Raw genomic sequence first — 24,324 nt, 5'->3', positions numbered from 1 at the left:
CCTGTTTGTTCCTGAGATGATTCTGAAATTCAGGTGGTATGAAATCAAAGTCATATTTTGGCTCCTGTGGATTCGGTTTAATTTTCCTCAGCTTCAGCTTGAGCTTGCATATGAGTAATTGGTGGTCTGTTCCACAATCAGCTCCTGGCCTAGCTATTATTTTTAATAATTTCCTGTTAACTTCTAAATTTAATATTTAAATACCTTTAAAACATGATTATCACAATAAGTCATGAAAAATGGCATAGGAATAATTTGTGCTTTTGGATTATGATGTTGGAGAAGAGTATTGAATATCCCATAAACTGCAAAAAGAATAAATAAACCCATCAAGGAGGAAGCGGAAGCAGGGTGTTTACAGACCAGGATGGTGAAACTTCATTTCACATTCTTTAAGCATGTTTTCAGGAGGTACCAGTCCTTGGAAGGAGGAATCATCCTGGCAAAAGTGTGAGTTAGAGACAAAGACCCTCAACAGGTTGGATTGACACAGTTACTGTAACAATGAGCTTCGGTATATCAGAGATGGTGAAGATGGACAGGGTAAGGTAAGATTCACAGCCATTATTCATAGGGTCACTGTGAGTAAAATCTAACTTGATGAAATCTAACCATGACATAGTAAGTGGATCTCGGCTGGCATAGTCTTAGGGAGTTGTACTTTAATTCAAAGGCCACATCTCTGGTGGTATAAATCTGCCAGCAGTTACAGGGGAGAAAGATATGGAGTCAGTGAATTTGTTGTTGTTGTTGTTGTTGTGTACCTCTGAGTTGAAACAAGCTCATAGCTGATCCTCTAGTGGGTTTTCAAAGCAGTAAACCACACATGGAGCAGCTGATAGATTCACACTGCATACCTGTGTGTTATCAGCGCAATTCCTTAGCACTCAGTCACTAGGGCTCCTCCCCAGTGGAGAGGTCAGTTGTTACTCAGTCATTAACTGGGCAATAAGTCTGAGTTTCTGTTTGGTTTTTATTTTATCTGTACAGTAGGCGGTTTAAATATTTTTCTTTCTTTGGGATTTATATTATTTCTTTTTTTGCTTTAACATAAATTAAGACAAATAACTCAAACTATCAAGCTGATTATGATTCATAGCAACGTTATAGAAGACTAGGTCTCCCTCACAAGTCTCTGAAGCTGTGTTTTCTACAGAAAATACTCATATCTATCTGTTAAGTCAAATACAAAAGAAATACATTTTATAAAACATAAATTTAACTACAAGAAAAACTCCACTGAACATGTTATGCCGTCATCGAGTCGTTTGCGACTCATAGCGACCCTATGTACAACAGCCCTAAACTCTGCTCTGTCCTGTGCCAATCGTACTCTCTGACACATAGCACTTAAAATAGGAGAGTTTTAAAAAAAAATTCTTAGTGAAATGGTGGCTTTTTGAATTATCAACAAGAGTGACTACCAGTGGGCAATTGCTGTTCAATCCATTTGCAGCCCAGATTTCATTACACATTATCCTTCAAAGAAGTTTTTAAAATAGATAATTTATGCATAAATTTAGAATACCTTCAGGACAGCAAATGACTTACATTGGACTGCAAAAAATAACCCCACCAAAAGATAAAACACTTAATTCACTTTCACCATGTTGTTTTTGCTGTTATGTGCCGTCAAGTCTCTTGCAACTCATAGCGACCCTACGTACAACAGCCCTGAAACCTGCTCTATCCTGTGCCAACGTTACTGTCTCTGACACACCTACGCTCATTACCCCAGTCACTGAATCAATCCATCTCACCGATGGTCTCCCTCTCTTTCTCTATCCCTCCACACTTCTAAGCATGATGTCCCTTTCCAAGGACTGGTCCCTCCTTGCAACATGCCCGAGGTATTACAGACAAAGCCTCAGAATGTATAACCAAATTTCTGTGATAGAGAATGGATAGAAGCAGGGATGGAAGTGATAGGAAAAATTAATTTATCACTATTTCTAGCAGGTAACTAAATAATTTATTGTATTTATATATTATTTTATAGATTCCAAATATAACAGATATGCATTATTTTAGGTTTCCCTTAAAATAATTTTCTACAGTAGACAGAGTGGAAAATGACTTTTTTTTTAATTCATGAAGAATTTTGTAGTAATAGTGAGATAGCCTAGAAACACAGGTTTGGTTTTTTTGTTAGGGTTTTGTTGTGGTTTTTTTAATTGTTTTGGTTTTGGTTTTTTGTTTGGTTTGGTTTTTTTACTTAACCTAGAGAGTCCTCACTGAATCATACTACCCCTCAGGCCCCTAAATGTATGATGTAACAGTGTGACTGGTCAGAATTCACAAAGAATTCTGTTCATCTCATTGTCGCTCTTCTGTTTGTATCACAATGCTCATCTAAAATGGAAATTATTAATCTAAGAAGACACAAATAATAATATCATTATAAAGAGAAGACAGAGAGAAATGTATGTTTGAAAAAAGAATGCCATCATCAATTTTTTTAAGCATTCAGTCTTCTTCCTTAAAAGTGTTTTTGTGTCAGGGTTTCTTTTGTTTTTTTTAATTTGAAATGTTGTCTGTTTTCCTTTAGGTATTTTCATTTTTTGGATTTTATTTAACCCCTAATCTTCCTTACTTGCGAACAATGTTTAAAGTCACTTCTGAAAGTGATTACAAGATCGAAAAGTAGGATGGCAGAATCTGACCTACACTAAATGCACAAAGGGGAAGAATCCTTAACAATAGTAATGCAAAGCTGATTCCTATGAGGTCACATATGGCCTCCATAATCCACACCTTCTATCATTTCTAGAACTGACAGTCTGCATTCCTTGTTTCTTCTTACTTGATTGTTGTTGTTGTTATGTCCCCTTGAGTTGTCTGTGACTCATAGTGAACCCTGTTGTATCCCGTGACAATTTTATTGGACACACCTATCCCCATTACCCCAGTCACTGAATCAATCCACCTCATTGAGGATGTTCCTTTCCTGCGCCATCCCTCCACACTCCTAAGCATGATGTCCCTCTCCAAGGACTGGTCCCTATTTGCAACATGTCCAAAGTATGTCAGATGAAGCCTCAGAATCCTTGCCTCCAAGGAGCATTCGGCTTCATTCTCTCCAGGATGAACCTGTTTGTTGTCCTAGCAGTCCATGGTCTATTCAACACTCTTATCCAGCACCACAGCTCAAAGGCATCGATTCTCCTTCCGTCATCCCTAGTCATTGTCCAGCTTTCATATGCATAGCAAGAAATTGCAAAGACCATACCCTGTATCAGATGCACCTTAGTCTCCAGACTGACATCTTTGCTCTTCAGTCAGTACTTTGGAGAGGTCTCTGACAGCTGACTTTCCCAGTGCAATTCTTTCTTGATATTAGTGAGAATCTTGTTTTTGAGTCTCTGAGCCTGCTTAATTCAAACCTGGTTGGATGGCAAATTAATCAATCCCCATGTTAGCAGCCTGCACTATCTTACTTGCGTTGTCCCACCTAAAGGGTTCTACATTATTAGTAAGCTATCTAATCCCTTGGTGGACCATATAAACTTAACATTTGAATAATTTTACTGAGATATGTGGTTAAGAGTTATATAATAATAGCCAGAGAAGCCATACTGAACTGTGAACACAAGGGTAAAAATACTTTTTGACTTGACAAATCATAATACACACAATGCATATAGATGTGTGTGTAGAAAATTTCAACCCCAAAACCACATGGTACTATAATTTTTTATAATGTTTTGAAAGACATGTCAAATTGGCAAGTCAGTAAACTAATTTTATGACCCATATGTACATTATAAACTACAGTTTAGAACTGAATTCTTTTAGTTAAAAAAGTATAGGCTTGTAAATTAGGCGTACTGAGTTTGAATTTTTGCTTTCCTTATCTGTGGTGTCCCTTATGTTTAAAGCATTGAGCTGCTAACTGTAAGGTCAGTAGTTCAAGGCCACAAGCCATGAGCAAGCTAAAGCAGTGTTCTTCTGTAAAGATTTGCAGCTTTGGAAACTAAGACAGTTCTACTCTGTCTTATAGGATGACTGAATCAAAATCAACATTATGGCAGTGAATTAATGGTGAATCTACTTTATGCCAGTGAATATTAGGGGTGAGGATTTTTTGAGCAAATTAACATTTGAGAATATTAATCTTCTCATCTGTAAAACAAAATAACAAAATGTGGTATAGCGTATCATTCCTTTTAAGTTTTGTGTTTTTATGTTATAAATCTTTGAAGGGGATAAAGAAAGGGGGGGGAACCCACCAAGGGACCAAGAAAAAGAAGCCACCAATGAGGCACTAGCTCAGACTCTACCATGAAAAAAATAGGAACTCAGAAAGAATATCTTCAAAGTATTATTATTCTAAGCCTTCTATCTATTAAACATTGGTGATTCACCAAATTCCAAGTTTCAGAGTGGATATTTAAAGATTGATGAAGCCTTAGCAAATGCCTCATTAAAAACTCATCATGTGGGGATTTAAAAAAAAAGCCTTGCAGATTTGAGAATAAACCACTAATAAAACAAGTTTCCTCTTGGGTTGCCCACATGCTCATTTACTTTATTGAATCAAAAATTTCGGGAGACCAGCCAAGGACATGGTCAAATCAGTTGAGTTGTTCCTGGCAGCGTTGGCACATGGATTGTTCTTCCTAATCTTCATAACAGCGAAAACATTTAAAAGGTTTTAATTTTCTTACAGTGAATTTTCTTAGTGCAGAGCCACCACCATAGAAGAGAAGGGGAAATTAGAGATAGATTTGATGGGGATAAGTTTGGGAATGATAGAGACTATAAAATGGATTTTTTTAAATTTCTTCATTATATGGATCACTTGTTTGGCCAACATGAATTATATGAATGGCAGAATTAATTAGTAATGATATTTCTGAACTATGTGGATCTCTATATACAAGCATACAGTGCTTTTCAGAAAAGCTTCTGCTTTAGGAATCTCCTGCAGTGTCTCTCCCAGAGTAAGGTAGGAAGAAGAAGTGCTTAGAAAGCCAGGTTTCACCTTTTTATTTTGATATGCCCATTTGTTGTCCATCTCCTCCTACTAATTACTTTCCAGAACTGATGTGATGTGTTGTTGTTGTTGTTGTCTCACTCTAAATATTTAAATTTTAGTATAGCTCAAGATACTATGTAAGTTAGTGATGCTTAATCAAAAGCCAGTTGCATTTAAGTTTATTTCAATTCCTGATGATGACCCTCTCGTTGTCAGAGTAGAACAGTACTTCATGAGATTGCCCATGACTGATTTTTAGGAGGCTCTTCTGATTGGATTCAAACCTCCAACCTTGTCATTAAAAGTTTTGTTCACTTATTGTTTGTACCACTCAAGAACTTCAGGCTGTGGACGAGGAACTCTTAATTCAATTTGTAAAGTTTACAAAGTTAAATTACACCAAGAATGGAAAATAACGCATAGATAAACTGGCTAGGGCGTAATTGATTTTCAGTTCTTAAATAATAATTATAGGTACCTTGAGCTCGTATGTCAGGGATGCATGCTGTCTCCATACCTTTTCAACCTATATGCAGAACAGATTATCCGGGAGGCTGGGCTCTATGAGGAGAAATGTGGGGTCAAGATTGGTGGATGATTTGTCAACAATCTGCGTTATGCAGATGACGCAAGCCTGCTTGCTGAAACTGAAGAGAACCTGAAGCGCCTGCTGCAGTGTCAAGGACTGCAGCCTACAATATGGATTGAAGCTCAACATCAAGAAGACAAAAATTCTCACCACTGGAACAATTGGCAGCATCAGGATAGATGGTGAAGAGATTGAGATTGTACACAGCTTTAGTTTGCTTGGCTCCATAGTCAACAGTCATGGCACCAGCAGCCAGGAAATTAAAAAGCAAATTGCCATGGGAAAGTCTGCTGTTAGGGACCTCTCTAAAGTACTGAAGAGCAATGGTGTCTTTCTGGAGACTAAGGTGCGTCTGACACAGGCCATGGTCTTCGCAATCACTTGTTATGCATCAGACAGTTGGTCAGTGACCAAGGAGAATAGAAGGAGAATTGATGCCTTTGAGCTGTGGTGCTGGAGAAGAGTATTGAGAATACCATGGACTGCTAGGAAAACAAACAGATTTGTCCTGGAAAGGGTTAAACCGGGTGGCTCCTTTGAGGCAAGGATTCTGAGGCTCCGTCTAACATACTTCGGACATGTTGTGAGGAGAGACTGGTCCTTGGAGAGGTACATCATGCTTGGGAGGGTGGAGGGACAGCGCAGGAGGGGAAGGCCCTCTGTGAGGTGGATTTATTCAGTGACTGGGATAATTGGGATGGGAGTGTCAGAGACAGTGCGATTGGCACAGGACAGAGCAGAGTTTAGGACTGTTGTACATAGGGTCGCTATGAGTTGCAAGCGACTCGATGGCACATAATAACAACAACAACCTTGAGCTCAGATCCTATGTCATGTGCCCTTTGTTTCTAAGTCAATATGAGGACTTGGTGGTTTACTAACAAATGCTACTTAATTTATAACTTTGCAGAGATTATTAACTAGTTCTAAGAAGCAAACCAGTTCAATGGGTTATGATGCAAGCATTTAGAGTAAGTTTAGCTGTGTGTTCTTGAATCTGTTCCTCAACTTTTTCCTAATGACTACTCTGACTGTAGCAGAAATCTAACACTGGAATGTCTCTATAAAAATTTTTATTGGCTACTAACTGTACCTGGGTTCTAGCCACTAGTTTTATAAGGTCATAGAAGGCAATGGATAAGTAAAATATCTCATAAAACCACCAAGGGAAGTAGCTAATAAAGTTTATTGTAGTATCTAATTGGGAACAACAAGTTATAATATTACTTTGTAAAGATTTGATGGAGTACTTAAATAAAAAATCTCTCTTATACAATTGAAAGATGTGCACACATTTATTTGAAAACAACATTAAGGCCTTATGAGGAATGTGGCATCAGGATTGGAGGAAGACTCATCACCAACCTGTGTTATGCAGATGATGCAACCTTGTTTGCTGAAACTGAAGAGGACCTGAATCATTTGCTGCAGAAGGTCAAGGACTGCAGCCTTCAATATGGATTGAACCTCAATATCAAGAAAACAAAGATTCTCAGCACTGGGCCGATTGGTAACATCATGAAAGATGGAGAAGAGATTCAGATTGCTAACAGCTTTAGTTTTCTTGGTTCTACAATCAACACTCTTGGTACAAGTAGCCAGGAAATTAAAAGACATATTGCATTGGGAAATTCTGCTGTCAGGGATGTCTTCAGAGTACTGAAAAATGACATCAGTCTGGAGACTAAGGTGTGCCTGATCCATGCCATGACCTTTGCAGTTATGTGCTGTGCATCAGAAAGCTGGACAGTGACTAGGGATGATTACAGGAGAATTGATGCCTTTGAGCTGTGGTGCTAGAGAAGAGAATTGAGTATACCATGGACTTCTAAGAGAACAAACAGGCTCATCCTGGAGAGGGTGAAACCAGGCGACTTCTTGAGGCAAGGATTCTGAGGCTTCGTCTGACGTACTTTGGACCTGTTTCAAGGAGGGACCAGTCCTTGGAGAAGCACATTATCTTGGGAGGTTGGAGGGACAATGCACGAGGGGAAGACCATCGATGAGATGGATTGACTTAGTGACTGGAGTAATGGGTGTAGGTGTGTTGGAAATGGTAAGATTGGCTCAGGATAGAGTGGAGTTCAAAGCTCTTGTACATAGGGTCACTATGAGTCACAAGCAACTTGACAGCACATAACAACAACAATTGCCATATCAAGTAATTTTTATGTAATTATATCAAAATAACATTATTTCAAGAATCAAAGGTGGTACTTTGCCTAGAACCAACTGATTTACCAAGATGGTTTATTTATGTCTAATATCTTACTCATAATGATATGCCAGTGAGTGTGTGCTGATTTCCATAAAAGACTCAGGTTTATACTGTTTTGTCAAAATTATTGATGCATTTGTGTGTTATCAGTTCAATTTCAACTCATAGCAATCCTATTAGAGTAGAACAAATTCTATAACTTAAAAAGTAGTATTAAGCTGTTATCTTCAATCTTACCCACTTTAATAGGTTTCTATTTAGTATGCAATATGAAATATATATTTATACAATTGGTTTGAATAAGTCCACGTATTGATTTAGTTACCTGATATTCTAATCAGGTAAAATGTTAAAACTCTTCCTTCCTATATTTATATTTCAATAAAAGTTCACTCAGTAGCATGTCTTTGTAATAATAACTAATGTTATGTATTAGTGTCTATTTTTATATTTATTTCTAAATGTAGGAGACTTATCAGGAATGTCAGAATTATCTTGATTTTCTGACTCCATAGTTTTATTGAGATAGTTTACTGACCTGTTTCAATCCAGTAGCCAAATCAAGGAATTATAAAAATTTATTAGCTTGCCTCCGGAAACCCTATGAACTTGGAGAGAGAATGAAAGGCACCCTAGCGTCAAGGACTCTCCTTCATAGTGTTGCTATGAGTCGCCTGTGACTCGACGGCACTTAACAACAACACAGTGTAGTAAGGTTGTACATGCTTGGCAACACAATCAACACTCTTGTTACCAGCAGCCAGGACATCAAAAGACATATTGCATTGGGAAAGTCTGCTCAAGGACATCTCCAGAGTACTGAAGAGCAACGATGTCAGTCTGGAGACTAAGGTGTGCCTGATCCAGGCCATGTCTTCACAATTATGTGCTATGTATCAGAAAGCTAGCGATGATAGAAGAATTGATGCTTTTTAGTTGTGGTGCTGGGAAAGAGTATTAAATATACCATAGTCTGCCAGGAGAAAAAATAGGTTCAACCTGGAGAGAGTAAAACCAGAGTGCTCCTTAGAGACAAGGATTCTGAGGCTCCGTCTCAAGTACTTTGAACATGTTGCAAGGAGGGACCAGGCCTTTGAGAGGAACATCATGTTTGGGATGATGGAGGGACAGCTCAAGAGAGGAAGACCCTCAATGAGATGGATTGACTCAGTGACTGTAAAAATGGGAGTAGATATCTCAGAGATAATAAGGTTGACTCAGAATAGAAGAGGGTTCAGAACTGTTGTACATAAGGTCACTCTGAATCACAGGTGACTTGACCGCACATAACAACAGAAACAACAACAAATGTAATAAGAAAGACATTTTCCACATTTCATGTTTAAAAAGATTTTTTTAATATTTTCTTATTTTTAGAGTATAACTTACAACTATTCTTGCATAAGTACTCTTCTATAATACAGAATGTATTCTTTATACACCATCCCCTAACATTAGGTCATTGTTGTTGTTGTTGTTATTTTATGCCACTGTCTCCAATGCAGCTTAAATTTCTTCCTTCATTGCATTGTCTTTTGTTCACATGTTACTTACTGTAGTATAAATGACCTAATAGGAGAAACTATCTATTAATTCTGGTGGCTTAGTGGTAGGGAATTGCACTGGTAACTCAAAATTATATGGTTCTAATTCACTAACTGTTCTACAGGAGAAAGATGGGCAACCTTTTCTCATGTGATATATTGCCTCTGAAATCTCACTAGAGGATCAGTGATGAGTCATTTCCAACTAGGTAGTAACAATAACAACAACAATATCACAAATGATCTTTATATTCTATTAAAATATCCAAAAGCAGTCATCACTAATCTCCAATTATTTATAAAATAACTTTTCATCAGTTCTTACTGCTCTCTATTTATAAACTAATGTGTTTTAGTTTTCATGTAGAGATTTTTAAATTGTTCAGTAATGATAGTATATTATCTGTATAAAATAAATAACATATGGAAACCTAACATCATGTACCAGCTTCTCAGCTGGTAGTTTATTTCTGTTACTTTAAGACTCACTGTGTCGAGTGAGCTTTGGTGATCTAGTGTTAAAAAGCTGAGCTGCAATACCGAATGTGGGTGGTTTGAATCCACTAACTTCTCTGTTGGTGGAGAAGGATGGGTCATCTCCTCCCATGCGATTTACTACCTTTGAAAACTCAGCAGTGTCAACTATTGGTTGGTTCCAACTCAATGGCACAAAGCAACAACTCCAACAAGAAAGGATTATAATTATCATATGGAAGATGAAGAAACTAAAGTTTATTAAGCAGGAAATTAGTTGGACTTGTATGAATAGGCACTTCCAGCAATGCTAAAATCTGTATTCTATTTTATCATTCTACTTCCTAAGAATATTTTCTGTAAAAGTTTTATTTTGGGTGAGGTCTTCTAAATATTTTTGTGTTAAGTTATATGAATCTTATTTTATTTGGTGTGAAATTTCTTGGAGCAAGTTTGTATTTAATTCCAATGGAATAATAATTAAGGGAGCTCTGGTGGCCTAATGGCAAAGAACTGTGCTGCAATCCTGAATGCACACATTTCGAGGCCACCAGCTACTCTGTGGGAGAAGGAAGGGCAATCTGTTCCCATGCTTTAATTCCCTCTGAAAACCCACTGGAGGGTCAGCTATGGGTTTGTTCTGACTTAATAGTACACAACAATAACAATAATAATTAAGAACTCTATCTGTAATATTCATGCTTCCAATAACCAGTATCATCTCTGACCTCAGTTTTTTCATATGTACTAAAGTAGTAAATAGCTAAAATATCTCCTAACTTTAAAAGCCTTCATAGCTATGAGTTAATAACTTACTAAAATTTATTAATTTTTTGTTATTCTTTTTCAGTAGACTTTTCAAGAAAATTCTCAAAAGGATAAAAAAAGTAAACTATCTAGTGCAGTAAATCAAACATAAAAGGAGCTCATAATTATTTTTGTCTTTAGCATCTTCTAAACGTGTATTATTGCATTGTTAGTGAAGGAGAGGTGGGTAAAGGAAATGCAAACTATCTTGTGTGAAAATCAATGTATACAAACTTGGCAACTAAACCAGTATAAAATAAAAATTTTATTTTAAAAAAATTTAAAAAGAGGAGTTCACATACTGGAAAAATAAAATTGCCTTTTCTAGCCATTACATTAGCCCCTTCTGGTCTCCAGCTATCTTGACTGCAGACACATAGTCTTACAAATCTTCAACAACTCTGGGACTAGGATAAGAGAGAGTGCTTTCCACACTGAGCAGCAAACACTTGAGTGAGAGTGGAGCAAGACCCTGGTGAGAGTGAGGCTCTGGTGGTGAGACTCTGGTTACGGTGGTGGAGAGACTGTGGCACTGTTATAGATAAACTGTGGCAAAGTATAACCAGAAGAACCCTGAGAGAAATGTCACAGTTAAAGATTTTACTATTCTTGCCAGATGATTGAAGGAGAATCTGACATATAACAGCTCTGAGGCAATCCTTGCTGAATGATTTGGATTTGTGCTACTGAACTGAACCGAGACTTTTACTAGTTGAGGAGTCGTGCATTGAGACTGCTGGAATAAAACCTGGATTTGCATTAGGTGATATTCTTTGCCTCCCACACTCTCCAACTTACTTCCCTAATAAACCCCATTCTTGGTGCCACAACTTTGAGTAGAGTCTGTGAGTTAATAATTAATATTGAACCCAATGATTGGTGGAAATAGATGCAGGAGCATGGAGGGGGTGGCATGTCTGACATAGCAGTTATAGACATTATTGATAGGGTAAGTTCCCCTTTATGAAACTGGCAGAAGTCAGACTCCACCATCCTCATGTGGCACTGGCTCCTTTCACAATAATCACTGTGTTTTATAAATTGGAACAATAGTGGACAGAGAGGCTAAATGGTTAAATTACTTGTCTAACATTGCACAGCTATTTAATAGTCAAGTAATAATCTGGTTTCAATTCTTATCACTTTAATAACATGTTACTATTCCTACAGTTAACTATGCTGTCTTTTTCTTTTTTTTTAAAAAAAAGAAAAAACAATAAAGGGAAGGGGGAAAAAAGGAAAAGCACATTTAAACAGTTGTATGCAAATGAGAGAAAATTTTATCCTTTTATCAACTTTCCAACTCTCTCTAAGAAACATAAAAATTATGGTCTTCTCATGTCTTGCCTAAAGCTGTTTTGGTTTTTACTATGCATTCATTTATTTTCTTTTGCATTTTCTTCACTGTAATTATAATAATTTTTTTACAATTTATAGTATACCACAGAATACCGACTACTTCACCCATCATTTTGCAGTTTGGATTAAGTTTAATCAATGAGACTAAGTCTTGTATTTTCCTCTCTAAAATTAATTTTCTTTTAAAATAGTTTTAGGATATTTCACAATGCTTTTTCCAAATTTGGAAAGATGATATTTGGGCTTATTGACTACTTAATTATGATAAGACATAATATGGTTAAAAATCTATTAACTGTCTATAAACCCTAGGAGTTATGTAGTAATTCCAACTAAATGTGAATAATAAGTAGCTTAGTGCTGTTTTGAAAAACAAAAGAGATAAAACAATTTCATATTAAACTATTGATGAAATAACACATATAGAAATCTTCACATATAATTTGCTCCTAACATTATTAAACATGAATATAAGCAAGATAAATGCAAAATGAAGTGCAAGGAAGGAAAAAAATATAGAGAAATTGAGTTACTCAATTTAAATGGATAGTGATTTTAATATAGATTTCCTGGAAACTAGCAAAAGAGACAAACACAATGAATTGTGCAATTTTTCAAAGAAAAGGTTAGTAGAGATTGTTTTCATATTAAAACATATTTTCCAGTTACTAAATACAACAGTATTAAGAGAATCATATAAAATAGACATTGGACATAAATATTGCTAAAATGAATAATTTCTGTACCTATATAAAAACCAAATACATACCATTATTTCATTATTCATTCAGTGATGCTATTTCCGTAGGGGATATAAATAACATGTTCCAGATACATTGCTTTCTGGTGATCTAGTTAGGTACCTATCCTGTTGTTACTCTAAAAGAATAGATAGTTAATTGCTCCCAGTAGATTGTTAAATATGTATTACCTCACAAGACTTTTTGGCCAGAAGTAGGTATGGTGATCTTGATATTCTGATGAATGCAAGAACTGCTTATGTTTTATATCTTTCTGTAATAATAATCTGTATGTCTTGAACACCAGATGTGCGGGAGACATCACTAGGAAAGTACTAGAACTTCCTGTTGTAGTTCTGTCTTAACAAAGCACCACAAGTAAGTCGTGTTAAAGAACAGAAATTTATTTTCTTGGAACTTAAAAAACAACAGCCACCCAAACTCATTGCCTTTGAGTCAGTTCTGCCTCATAATAGGTCCTCCAGCTATTTTCTGGAGGCTGTAAATCCCAGGGCAGGAGAGTGCACCTCTTTCTCCTAGAGAGCCGCCTGTGAATTTGAACAACAAGAGAGGCATGGCCTTTGGGTTAGCAGAACAATTCCCTATGCAATGAGATCTCCCTTCTTAGACTAAAACCTCAAACTCATGGCCATTAACTTGGAAGAGACTTATAGCTGATCCTCTGGGAAGTTTTCAGAGGCTATAAATCACATGGGAAGAGATTGACTATCTTCTATGGAGGAGCTAATGGATTTGAATTGTTTGGGCAATGTAGTGATAGAAGGAGAAAAAAATTGAAACTGTCAATAAATTCATCTTACTTGGATCCACAATCAATACACTTGCTACCAGCAGTCAGGACATCAGGATATGTATTTCTCTGGGAAAGTCTGTAGCAACGGGCCTCTTTTTGAGGAGCAATGATGTCGGTTTGAAGACTAAGGTGTGCCTGATTCAGGCCATGGTCTTTTCAGTCACTTGCTAAACATCTAAGAGCTGAACAATGAATAAGGATGACAAAATAAGAAGTGATGCCTTTGAATTGTGGTGTTGGAGAAGAGTACTGAATATTCCATGGGCTTCTCAAAGAACATGTTTATTTCTTGGAGAAGATGCAGCTAGAGTGCTCGTTGGATACAAAGATAATAAAACTTTGTCTCGCATGCTTTGGGTTTGTTATTAGGCGAGATTATTTCTTGGAAAAGGACGTTGCCTGGAAAGGTGGTGGAACAGTAAAGGAGAAGAAGACTTTCTACAGGGTAAATTGACAAAACGACTGCAGCAATAGGCTTGTGTGTGTGAGAGATGGTGAGAGTGGCAAAGGGTAGGATAGGGTTCAGATCTGTTGTTCGTAAGGTTGTAATGAGGCATACGTGACTCAGTGGCATGTAGCAACAACAGCAACAACAACTTTTATCTGGGTAATACAACTTCTTACCCACTAAGTCACCAGTATTTCTCTCAGAATTAAGGAAGTTAGAAATTAAAATTCAGAGCATGGAGTTAAGGGGATTTCCTTCTTTGTCTATTTTAGCTTCTTAAAATGGGCAACTTTTTATTAATTTAATGAACGATTATAGAGATTTTGGATTTCCATTCATTCATTGTTGCATTTTTCTCCCTGCCCACACCTCTCCCCCAGTTTGTGCTTTGAAAAGTGAAAGAAAAATTCTTTCATTGGTATATAATCCTCCCCCACCCCCACCCCACCCCAAGTACACTCTACTATGCAACCTTCATTCTGGACCATTGTCATAACTGTAATACCCAATTATATATCGCTTTTAAAATGTTCTTTCCCTCATCTGTTTCAATACAGTATACATAATTTATCCAAGTTTTCTCAGTCTCACCCCAACTCTGATGTCAGTCCCATTCTACAACAGTGCACTATGCAGTATTTGTCCTTTTGTGGCTGAGATAATTTCACTTGACCCAGCAATTCCTCTACTGGGAATATACCCTAAAGAAATCATAACCATCACCCAGGTAGATATATGCATGCCCATGTTTATTGCAGCTTTGTTCACAAAATTGGCAATTTTTTGAGGTTCAAGCCTGTAGATTTATCTGCCTCTGTTATTAGAAACATCTGTCTTTCCCCTGTATGCTTCTCTGTCCAATCCTGATTTTATAACTCAGAAGTAATAAGGGTTGAGAATCAGACTATACTGTTAGGACTTCAGTATTACAACAAAAGAGAGGAAAAAAAGTCTATTTGCAAATAGATCCGTGTCCACAAGTACAGCGGTTAGCATTTCAATATGCATTTGGGTGTGGGGAGATTTTCAATCTATAATCTTTCCCCATACTTACATCCAAATATGGAAATCTTGTCCAGCTCTACATGCAAGTGAGGGGCCTATGTCTATCATTTCCCACTCTTCCACCTAACATGGTAAAAAATGTCTGATGACAACAACAATGAACAATTTTTTTGAAGTGTGGGCCAGTAATATCCACAGTAACTAAAGCTCCTGTGAAAAAATTGATTTTAAATGTATAACTTGAAGAACTCATCAGAATATGCAAATTGAATAATATCTTTTCAAGCAGTTGTTAAGTTGCATTATTGAAAGGTAAATAACGTAAGGAGTTATCCTGCCAATCCAAAGGTATGAGGTTCAAATTCACCAACCACTCCACAGGAAAAAAAATGGGCTATCAACTCTTGTGTGATTTACTGCTTCTGAAACCCCCCTGTAGAGTCAGTTATGGGTTGGTTCCAACCCGGTGGTACACACATTATATATTAGCTGTTATATGTTGAGTTGACTCCAACTCATAATGACCCTTTGTACAATAAATTGAAACTCTGCCTGTAATGACTCATCTTCATAATCTCTGCTGTGCTTGCACTAGATAGGAAACCAGTGAGAAAAATGGCTTTTAAAATGCTCTTTCAGAGGTTGATACAGTTGTTTCTTTTGTAGTATTTTAAAAAAAGTGTCCTTTCAGTCTAGAAGGACAATTGATGGAGAACCCCACAATCTCTCCCATGTTTGAGCCCATTGAGTTACTGTGCCTGTTTGTCTTGTTGAGGGTCTGCCTCTTTCCCATTGACAATCTTCCTTCCCCAGCATCATGCTTTTTTCAAGGACTAACCCTTCCTGACAACTTGTCCAAAGTGTATGAGACAAAGTTGGCATAAAATTTGTTGCCTTTCTTTCCTCGCAAAGTATTTCCCCTGAGACAGTTCAGGATCAAGAAGGCTGGCATCATTTAGCTAATGCAGGAATTTCTGGTGTTCCTTTCTAATGACCTATGTCTTTGCTAACAATTGCTCTTTTCATTGTTGTGTCTCATCCAGTCAACTACGGCTCATACACAATAGCTCTGAACTCTGAGCGAAATAGCTCTATCCTGAGCCAATCTCACTGTCTGACACACCCACCCTCATTACCCCAGTTATTGTGTCAGTCTATCTCTTCTGAGGTTTTCCTTTGCTGCTTTGGCCGTCGACCCTTCCAAGTATGATATCATTCTACATAGACTGGTTCTTCCTGGCTACATGCCCAAAGTATATGAGAGGAAGTCTCAAAATTCTTGCCTCCAAGGAGAAGCCGGATTTCATCCTCTTCAGGAGATAGGACAGACTTAGTTCTCTTGACAGTCATTCAGGTGCCCTGCGTCTGCACAGGTAAAAAAAGTTACCAGAGCCATACTGAGGAAGCCTAGTTGCATGTCCCATAAAAGAGAAAAGCTTGAGTTTTAAAGATTATATTTGCACTATTCCAGCTTGAGGTACACACAGATTCAGTTTCTGCTAATCAGATGCACTGTATTTTAAGTTTTACAGCTAGACTTAATCTCGAATGCAACTTTCAGGAAATCAAAAGACTGCTTTCGACAAATCTACTTTAAAGTGCTAAAGAGCAAGGATGTCCGTTTAAAGGCTAAGGGGCTAAGGTGCGCTTGTCTCAAGCCTTGGTACTTTCTGTTGCTTCATATGATTGCAAAAGTTGGACAATGAATAAGAAAGACCAAAGGAGTATTGGTGCCTTTGACTTGGGTTTTTAAAGAATGTTGAATATACCATGGACTTTAAATACACACATGATTCTTATACAAAGTGCACCCAGGGTACTTCCTAGAGACAAGGATGGTAAAACTTTGTGTCACATTCTTTAAGCATGTTATCAAGAGTGACCAGTCCTTGAAGTATCAGCCTTAGAAGAGTGGAAGGTCAGAGAAGGAGGAGAAGACCCTCAAGGAGGTAAATTGACTGCAATGATGGAGTTGGTCATGGTGGAGGTTGTGAGGACAGGGCAAAATAAAAGGAGATTTCTATCTCTCTCTTGGTCATAAGGCCACTTATGAGTATGTGTTGACACAGAGTACCTATGAATTGTTTTTGTCATTGTTGTTGGGCACCGTCAAGTTGGAACCAACCCATAGCTGAGCCTCTAGTGAGTTTTCAGAGGCAGTAAATCACTCTGGAGCAGATTGTCCATCCTTCTGCACAGCAGCTGCTAGATTTGAACCTTGTGACTTTGGAACTGCAATGCAGCTTCTTAACCACTAGGCCACCAGAGCTAAAGCCACATTTCAGCTAAGCTGATACTATTGAATCAAAGAGGAAATATGTCCCAGAGGGGAGATTGAAAAGAGCTTTAAAAATCTTTCAGACTTCAGAAACTTAATCACTTATGTAATTGAACAAGCATTTTATATCTTTTTAAACATCTTCATCTCCAAACCTTTCTATTTTGAGTTTGTAGAAAATTATTCAGAGTTAATCATTCATGAAATTGGAGAGACAGTTTTGCACATTTTCAACATCTTAATCCCCAAACTTTTCTATTTTGAGTTTGTAGAGGTAGCTCTGTTGAGGAGATTATATTTTAGCCAATCTAGAAAACTCATTTTAATCACTAATAGATTTATTCAGGTATTCCTTGGAAGATAGAGCTAACTATCTGTTTTAAAATGTCATGACCTTGAAAACTTTGAAGCACAGTCCACTCATTGGGGCCTGCCAAGAATCTGAATTACCTTGAATGAAACAAACACAACAATGTTTGACACTTTATTAAGCATTAAACAAAATCACTTATAGATTTGTCACATATATTCTTCTTAAGGTAGAATTATAGAAAAACATGAAAACCTGATCCAAGTCATTGTACTCTAGAGTAATTGCCCACTGGGAGACCATTTCCCAGATTCATTTTTAAAAACAAAAAATAAACAAAAACAACCCAGGCCATCATACCTTTGGTATTTAGCTGATGATATTACTGATTGAAAGAAATCCTGGTAGTTTTGGGTATGACCCATAGTGACCCTATGAACAACAGATCTGAACCCTCTCTTATCCTGTGCCATCCTCACACTTCCTGACAAGTAGAGCCCACTGCAGCAGTCACAATGTCAATCTCCTATGCCAACCCTCTACCTTTCCAAGCTTCATGTCCCTTTCCAAAGAATAGCCTCTCATAGTAGCATACCCTAAGTATGTGAGGAAAATCCTCATCATCCTTGCCTCAAAAGAGCACTGACTGCAACCTCTCAAAAACATATTTGTTTGTTCTTTTTGCCTACCATGAGATGTTCAGTATTCTGTCCAACACCACAGCGCAAAGGCATCAATTTTTCTTCTGTCATTCTTATTCATTGTCCAGCTCTCAGAATGCATAACAAGAGATCAGAAAGACTTTGGCCTGAATCAAACACAACTTAATCCTCAAACTGACATCATTACTTCTCAATAATTTGAACAAATCTCTAACTGCAGATTTTCTCAGTGCAATATGTCTCTTGATTTCCTAACTTTTGGCAACTTGGGTATTGACTGTGGATCAAACTAAGAGGAAGTTGTTGTAGTTTTAATCTTTTCTCCATCTATCATGATGTTGCCTATTGGTCCAATGGTAAGAATTTTTGTTTTCTTAATATTGAGATGCCATCCATATTGAAGGTTGTATTCTTTGATATTCTACAACTAGTGCTTCACGTCCTCCATTTTCAACAAGCAATATTGTGTCATCTGCATAATGCAAATTATTGATGTCCTCCTAGCTTGCTAGAGTTCAGCTTCTCAAATAATTTGCTCAGCATACAGATTTAATAGGTATGGAGAGAGAACAAAACCTTGGCACATTCTCTCCTTTATTTTAAACTATGTAATAGTGCTTTGCTCTGTTTACATATCAGACTCTTGGATTAGGTATAGGTTTCACATGAGCACAAGTCCTCTGGGATTCTCATTCTTCTTAGAGTTAGCCATGACTTCTATGATTGTGATCCACACAGTTAAATGCCTTTGCATAGTCATTAAGTATACTGGTAGCTTACTGCATAACATTTCAAGCTGCAACCCAAAAGGTCAACAGTTCAAATCCACCAGCTGCTACATGGAAGAGCAATGGGCTGTCACTACCTAGAAAGTCTTAGAGTATTAGAAACCAGTAGAGGGTGAACACTACATTGGGACAGATGAAGGTAAAAACTCTTAAAAGGAATACATGATTAGGCATTATTTAGATGACAACATTCCAGAATGAGATGTGCATCACAAAATAGACTAGAGGAGCAGAAATGGAGAGTGGGGAAACTATGTAACAATAAATGTTTTTTTTTAAGTGAACTGGTCGGGGAGAGGAAAGAAAATGTGCAAGAATGAATGAAAGAAAGAAAGAAAGAAAGAAAGAAAGAAAGAAAGAAAGAAAGAAAGAAAGAAAGAAAGAAAGAAAGAAAGAAAGAAAGAAAGAAAGAAAATCCAACTTTTCTGTAAACTTTCATTAAAATCACAATGAAAAAAAATTGTTCTCTAAAAAGAAATAAAATAGAAACTAGTAGAGGGTCTCTATGAGCTGAAACTAACTTTATAGCAATGGATTTGCATTTGTAGCCAGCAAATGGCTCTGGGAGACAGCAATTGAGCTTATTTATAGCATTTCCTGATGTTTGAAACATATGACAGGATAGAGAGATGTGATACTGAGAAATTTTAAAATTAAGAAAGTAGAGGAAGAACCACTGAGGAAAAAAGGCTATTTCTTTGCATTTCTCCTTTTATTCTCTTTCTTCAACTTATTACAACTCAGTAGCAATCGGTTTATTTAGCTGTGGGGATCTAGTCTGTTTGGCTTAGTCAGAGGGCTCCAGAGAACTCAAGAGAGGAGAGGATCTCCTAGGCTTCTCTTAGCTGACTATTTCCATTTACAGGTTCATTTTTAAAAGTTAAATAAGAGTTAGCATTAGAAAATTAATTTTTAGAAGGTAAAATTTGGTAACAGGAGTATTTTAATATATAAAGTTTGTGCAATATATTTAATGACCCATTTTTCAAAAGATAAGATTCCTTCTTATAAATGATTTCATAAAACCAGTAAGAATTTTTAGAAAAGCATGTGAAATAGGAAGTTATCAAAGCAGTTAATGACTTAAAAAATCATCACATAAGGAATATTCTTTCCCCAACCATTTTTAAATTTTTTTTCTATAAGTATGTGTTTACTTTTTATGGAGTAGGCTACATTTTGAAAAGAAACTATATTCAATTACCAAAGAGACTGAATGCTAAATAATTAGAAAACAACTTAAAAAATGCCATATTTTCATGGGCTAGTAATAGAGATAAAAATATTACTTATACAGAATTAATAAAGTTAAAATAGTTTAGCTACAGGGAGAATTCAAGTGTCATAAAACTCACTTTTCCCACGTTTTTATTTTTTTTTTTATTCCCTTACTAAGTTGTCTAGGAATATTTAAAAAATGCCTTCATTCTTACCAAGAAATTCTTGGCACGGTATAGTAGGAACCAAGTCTGTATTGACAGTACTTAGTTACTTCAGGTAGATGTTGAGGAACCAGAACCAAAAAGAAGAGAAATATTACTCTTTCTTCCCACTGTGTCTGTGCTTGACACCAAAAAAAAAAGAAAGTTGCATACATTGTTACTTGTTCTTGTTAGGTATCATCAAGCTGAATACAACTCATAACAACCCTATGAACAACAAATCTGAATCCTGCGCTATTCTGTGCCATCCACACAATCGCTGATATATTTGAAGCACTTGCTGCAGTCATTGTTTCAATTCATCTTGATGGGGGAGGCGTCTTCCTCCCTTTCTCTGACCCTCCACCCTTTCCTAGCATGATATTCTTTTCCAAGGAATAGCTTCTCCTAGCAACATGTCCAAAGCATGAGGGACAAAGCTTTGCCGTCCTTGCCTCAAAAGAACACTGGCTGCATTTTTTCCAAAGTCCACGTGTTCATTCTCTTGGTAGTCCATGGGATATTCGGTACCATTCTTCAACATCAAAGCTCAAAGGTATCAATTCTTCTTCTGTCATCCTAATTCATTGTCTAGCTCTCAGATGGATAGCAAGTAAATGAAAAGACAATGGCCTAAACATGTGCACCTGTGTCCTCAAACTGACATCATTCTTCTTCAGTATTTTGGAAGGTCCCTGACAGCAGCTTTGTCCAAATCAATACATCTTCATATCTCTTGATTGCTGGTAAATTGCATAATAAAAATTGTCATTTGAATTTAAGTTTTAAGTTTAGAGAGCAAATTAGTTTGCCATTCAACAACTCACATGCTTCTTGTTTTGTAAAACTGATTTGCAATTCCTGCAGTTTAATGGCAGTCATCCACTCCCTCCTTGTGTTTATAATTTCCTGGAGTCGTTCAGTATCACTTTCTGCCGTTAAAAAAAAAAAAATTGGAAAAAATTGGTTCGCATATGATAGTTTGTTTACATTGTTTTTAATCCATAAGCATTATGTTTTATGTAATCTTTACATTGTATTTATTACAATCATTCATATACTTTGTATTTTACATAATTAATTAGAATTTATCTATTCCTATTATTACCCAGTCTTTTTGAGTCTTTCCTATTCTTTTATCTCCACCATTGGTACACTAGACCCTGCTATCCTAATCTTTTCTTTCATTTTTTCCATTCCCTCTTTCCTTTCCTCTTAGCCCTTTTGAACTTTTATACACATCTTACTATTCCTCTATTTTTATCATTATTAAAGTATTATGCACCATTTGTCCTTAGGAGACAGAGTTAGTTCACTCAGTGTAATGTTCTCTAGAATGTCCAGTGTTACAGTAATTTACAAAGTGGTTGTTCCTTATTGTTGCATTGTATTCCATTGTGTGCAATTTCTCAATCTGTTCATGTGTTGATAGGCATTTGGACTGTTTTCCTTTTTTCTTGCTGGTATGACTAGCACTGCTATGAACACAGGTGTGTTACACATTTGTGTCTTAATCTTTATTTTCTTAGGATATATTCCTAGCAATGAAATAGCTGAGTCATATGGGAGCTCTATGTTCAGCTTTTTGAAGAAACTCCAAACTTTTGATCACCTGTGGTTGATTTTTATAATGAGTGAATGCTTCCCTGATTTTATTCTTCACTTTAGAGGCCTATCATCTGATTGCAAGTTGAGCGATGAGCCTGATGGAAGTCTAAAGGTCATCATATCAGTCACCCCACCAGCCTCTTTCAGCCCCATAAACCTGTTTTTTAAGGTTTTGCATTTTCTTTTATTTTTACCCCACTACATCCAGAATCTCCTCTGGTGATCCTTTTTAAAGTGCTTAGTAGTGGTAACTAGGCACCATCTAGTCTTCCTAGTTTCAGGATGTTGAAGTTGGGATACACTTGGTGTGTTAGAACTTTGGAGTAATTATTCCCTTGCAGCTTTACTTTTCTTCAGCCGATTGATCTTGATGTCTCATGAGCCCCAGACCCATTGTCTCCAGCTGTTTGGCTATGGCTAAGAAGGTTTGTCCCCTGTATGTTCTACTATCTTGATAGATATATTTTCAGTACATATAAATACATATGTAGAAATATCCTTTGTCAAATATGCCTAGGTATGTCTATTCAGGGGTGTTCAGCCTCTGTGTCTGTGTTAGATCATTGTTTTTACCGTTATTTCCCCTAACAATAACAACAACAACAATTGTTTTCTTGTCCCATCTTTCATTCCTAAGAAGTGCTTTCCCAGTCTGTAGGCTTTAATTACTCTTTTGGTGAATTTTTTTCATATGAATAAATGCTTAGTTTTCAGGAGATTCTAGTTATCTATTTTGTCTCCAGGTGTTTGTACTTTATCAGTTATAAAAAAATATTATTTAATCTTTGAGCCAAATATAAAAAACCTAAATATTTTACAGAGTGTTTAAGTCTTACAAATACAATAACCTGCAAACAGGAAATTTGCCTTATAGCAATTCGCATTTGTATTGAGTTCTCCTTATAGGTGTGCTCATTTCTACTTGAACTTTATATTCTTGTCTATGGGTGGATTCTCTTGGAGAATGATGAGATAGTCTTCTTCCATATAGATTTCCAACATTGGCTACCCTACAGAGAAGTTCTATTCTGTTCTGTTCTATCAGATGGCTGCCTATAAAGCAGAATTGCCTTGGTAGCAGGAGGTTGGGTATGATTAAAAAAAAAAAAAAAGAGTGGCACAGTTTGTTTTGCTGGCAACCACCAGGTTAGCAGCTCAGTCCCACTAGTTGTTCCATAATAAAAAGATCTACTGATCATTTCCATAGAGTTCACCTCCAAGAAAACCCTGCAGAGAAGTTCTGCTTCAATTCACAGGTCACATGTAGTCAGAACTGACAAAAGAAACTGACAAACCAAAAACATGTTTTAGAATTTGCAGAACTTTTGTTTCTGGCTGATACACTAAATGATGGAGATCCCCCACCCCATATAAATGTTCTTATTTCTTAATTAATAAGAAAGTATGATAAAATAAAGTTGCAAAATTCACATCATAAATGAAAATATTTACATTGTTTATGAACTCTAAGCTTAAAATTGTCCATCTATGCTTAATAGTTTCAATCTAATTCAAAAATATAGAAAATAAATTAACACATCAGAGTGCTGGGTTATAAATGGTTGCATAAGATTAGCAAGCTATCTAACCTCATAATTTCCACACTTAGAAGGCTTTCTTTGCTTCCCTCAGAATGGACTCAACGCTCTCCATTTGGCAGCCAAGGAGGGCCACGTGGGCCTGGTTCAGGAGCTGCTGGGAAGAGGGTCTGCTGTGGATTCAGCTACTAAGGTAATGTCTGCGTATGTAGAATTTGTTTTCCTTAAGAAAAAAAATTGAAATTGTTTGAAACTTCACAGGAACACCAAAATTCTTACTTAACCAAGCAGAATGAAAAACCCTATCTTTGACGTGTTTCTTTTTAATGTATGTATGTATGTATGTATTTATTTTTCATTTCAATGAACGTCTACAGAGATTTTGGAATTCCATTCATTCATTGTTGCACCCTTCTCCCCGCCCATCCCTTAAGGATGAATCAGACATGAGATTAAATAAAGAGTTTCTTATATTTAAAAAAAAACTCTGACCTAATGTTTTCTCTTTTTAACATTGCTTGACTTAATAGGTTAATAAAATCACCACAAGTCAATAGCACCTGTTTTACTAAAGGTAGCTAATTTTTTAAATAAATTGACATAGTACACATCTCAGTAAAAATGAACATATAATTTTTAAGCTTCGGCTAAATGAAAATAGCTTTGTTGTTGTTATGTGCCATCAAGTCACCTGCAACTCATAGCGACCCTATGTACAGCAGCTCTGAAGCCTGCCCTGTCCT

General features: G+C 36.6%; 1 protein-coding gene across 3 annotated transcripts in view; it reads left to right on the top strand.

The window, feature by feature from the left end:
* ANK2 (ankyrin 2, neuronal) overlaps positions 1 to 24,324 on the top strand; it is an 843,213-nt gene that overhangs the window by 574,140 nt on the left and 244,749 nt on the right. For all 3 annotated transcript variants that reach the window (XM_006881082.1, XM_006881081.1, XM_006881083.1), the window contains one exon: positions 23,676 to 23,774. In XM_006881082.1, the coding sequence (XP_006881144.1) occupies positions 23,676 to 23,774 (99 nt within the window). The remainder of the gene's footprint in view (positions 1 to 23,675; positions 23,775 to 24,324) is intronic.

Source organism: Elephantulus edwardii, unplaced genomic scaffold (genome assembly GCF_000299155.1).
Source record: "Elephantulus edwardii isolate Elephantulus edwardi_28Jun2011 unplaced genomic scaffold, EleEdw1.0 scaffold00012, whole genome shotgun sequence".
NCBI classification, from domain to species: Eukaryota; Metazoa; Chordata; class Mammalia; order Macroscelidea; family Macroscelididae; genus Elephantulus; species Elephantulus edwardii.
This window is presented reverse-complemented; position numbering and strand designations above follow the sequence as displayed.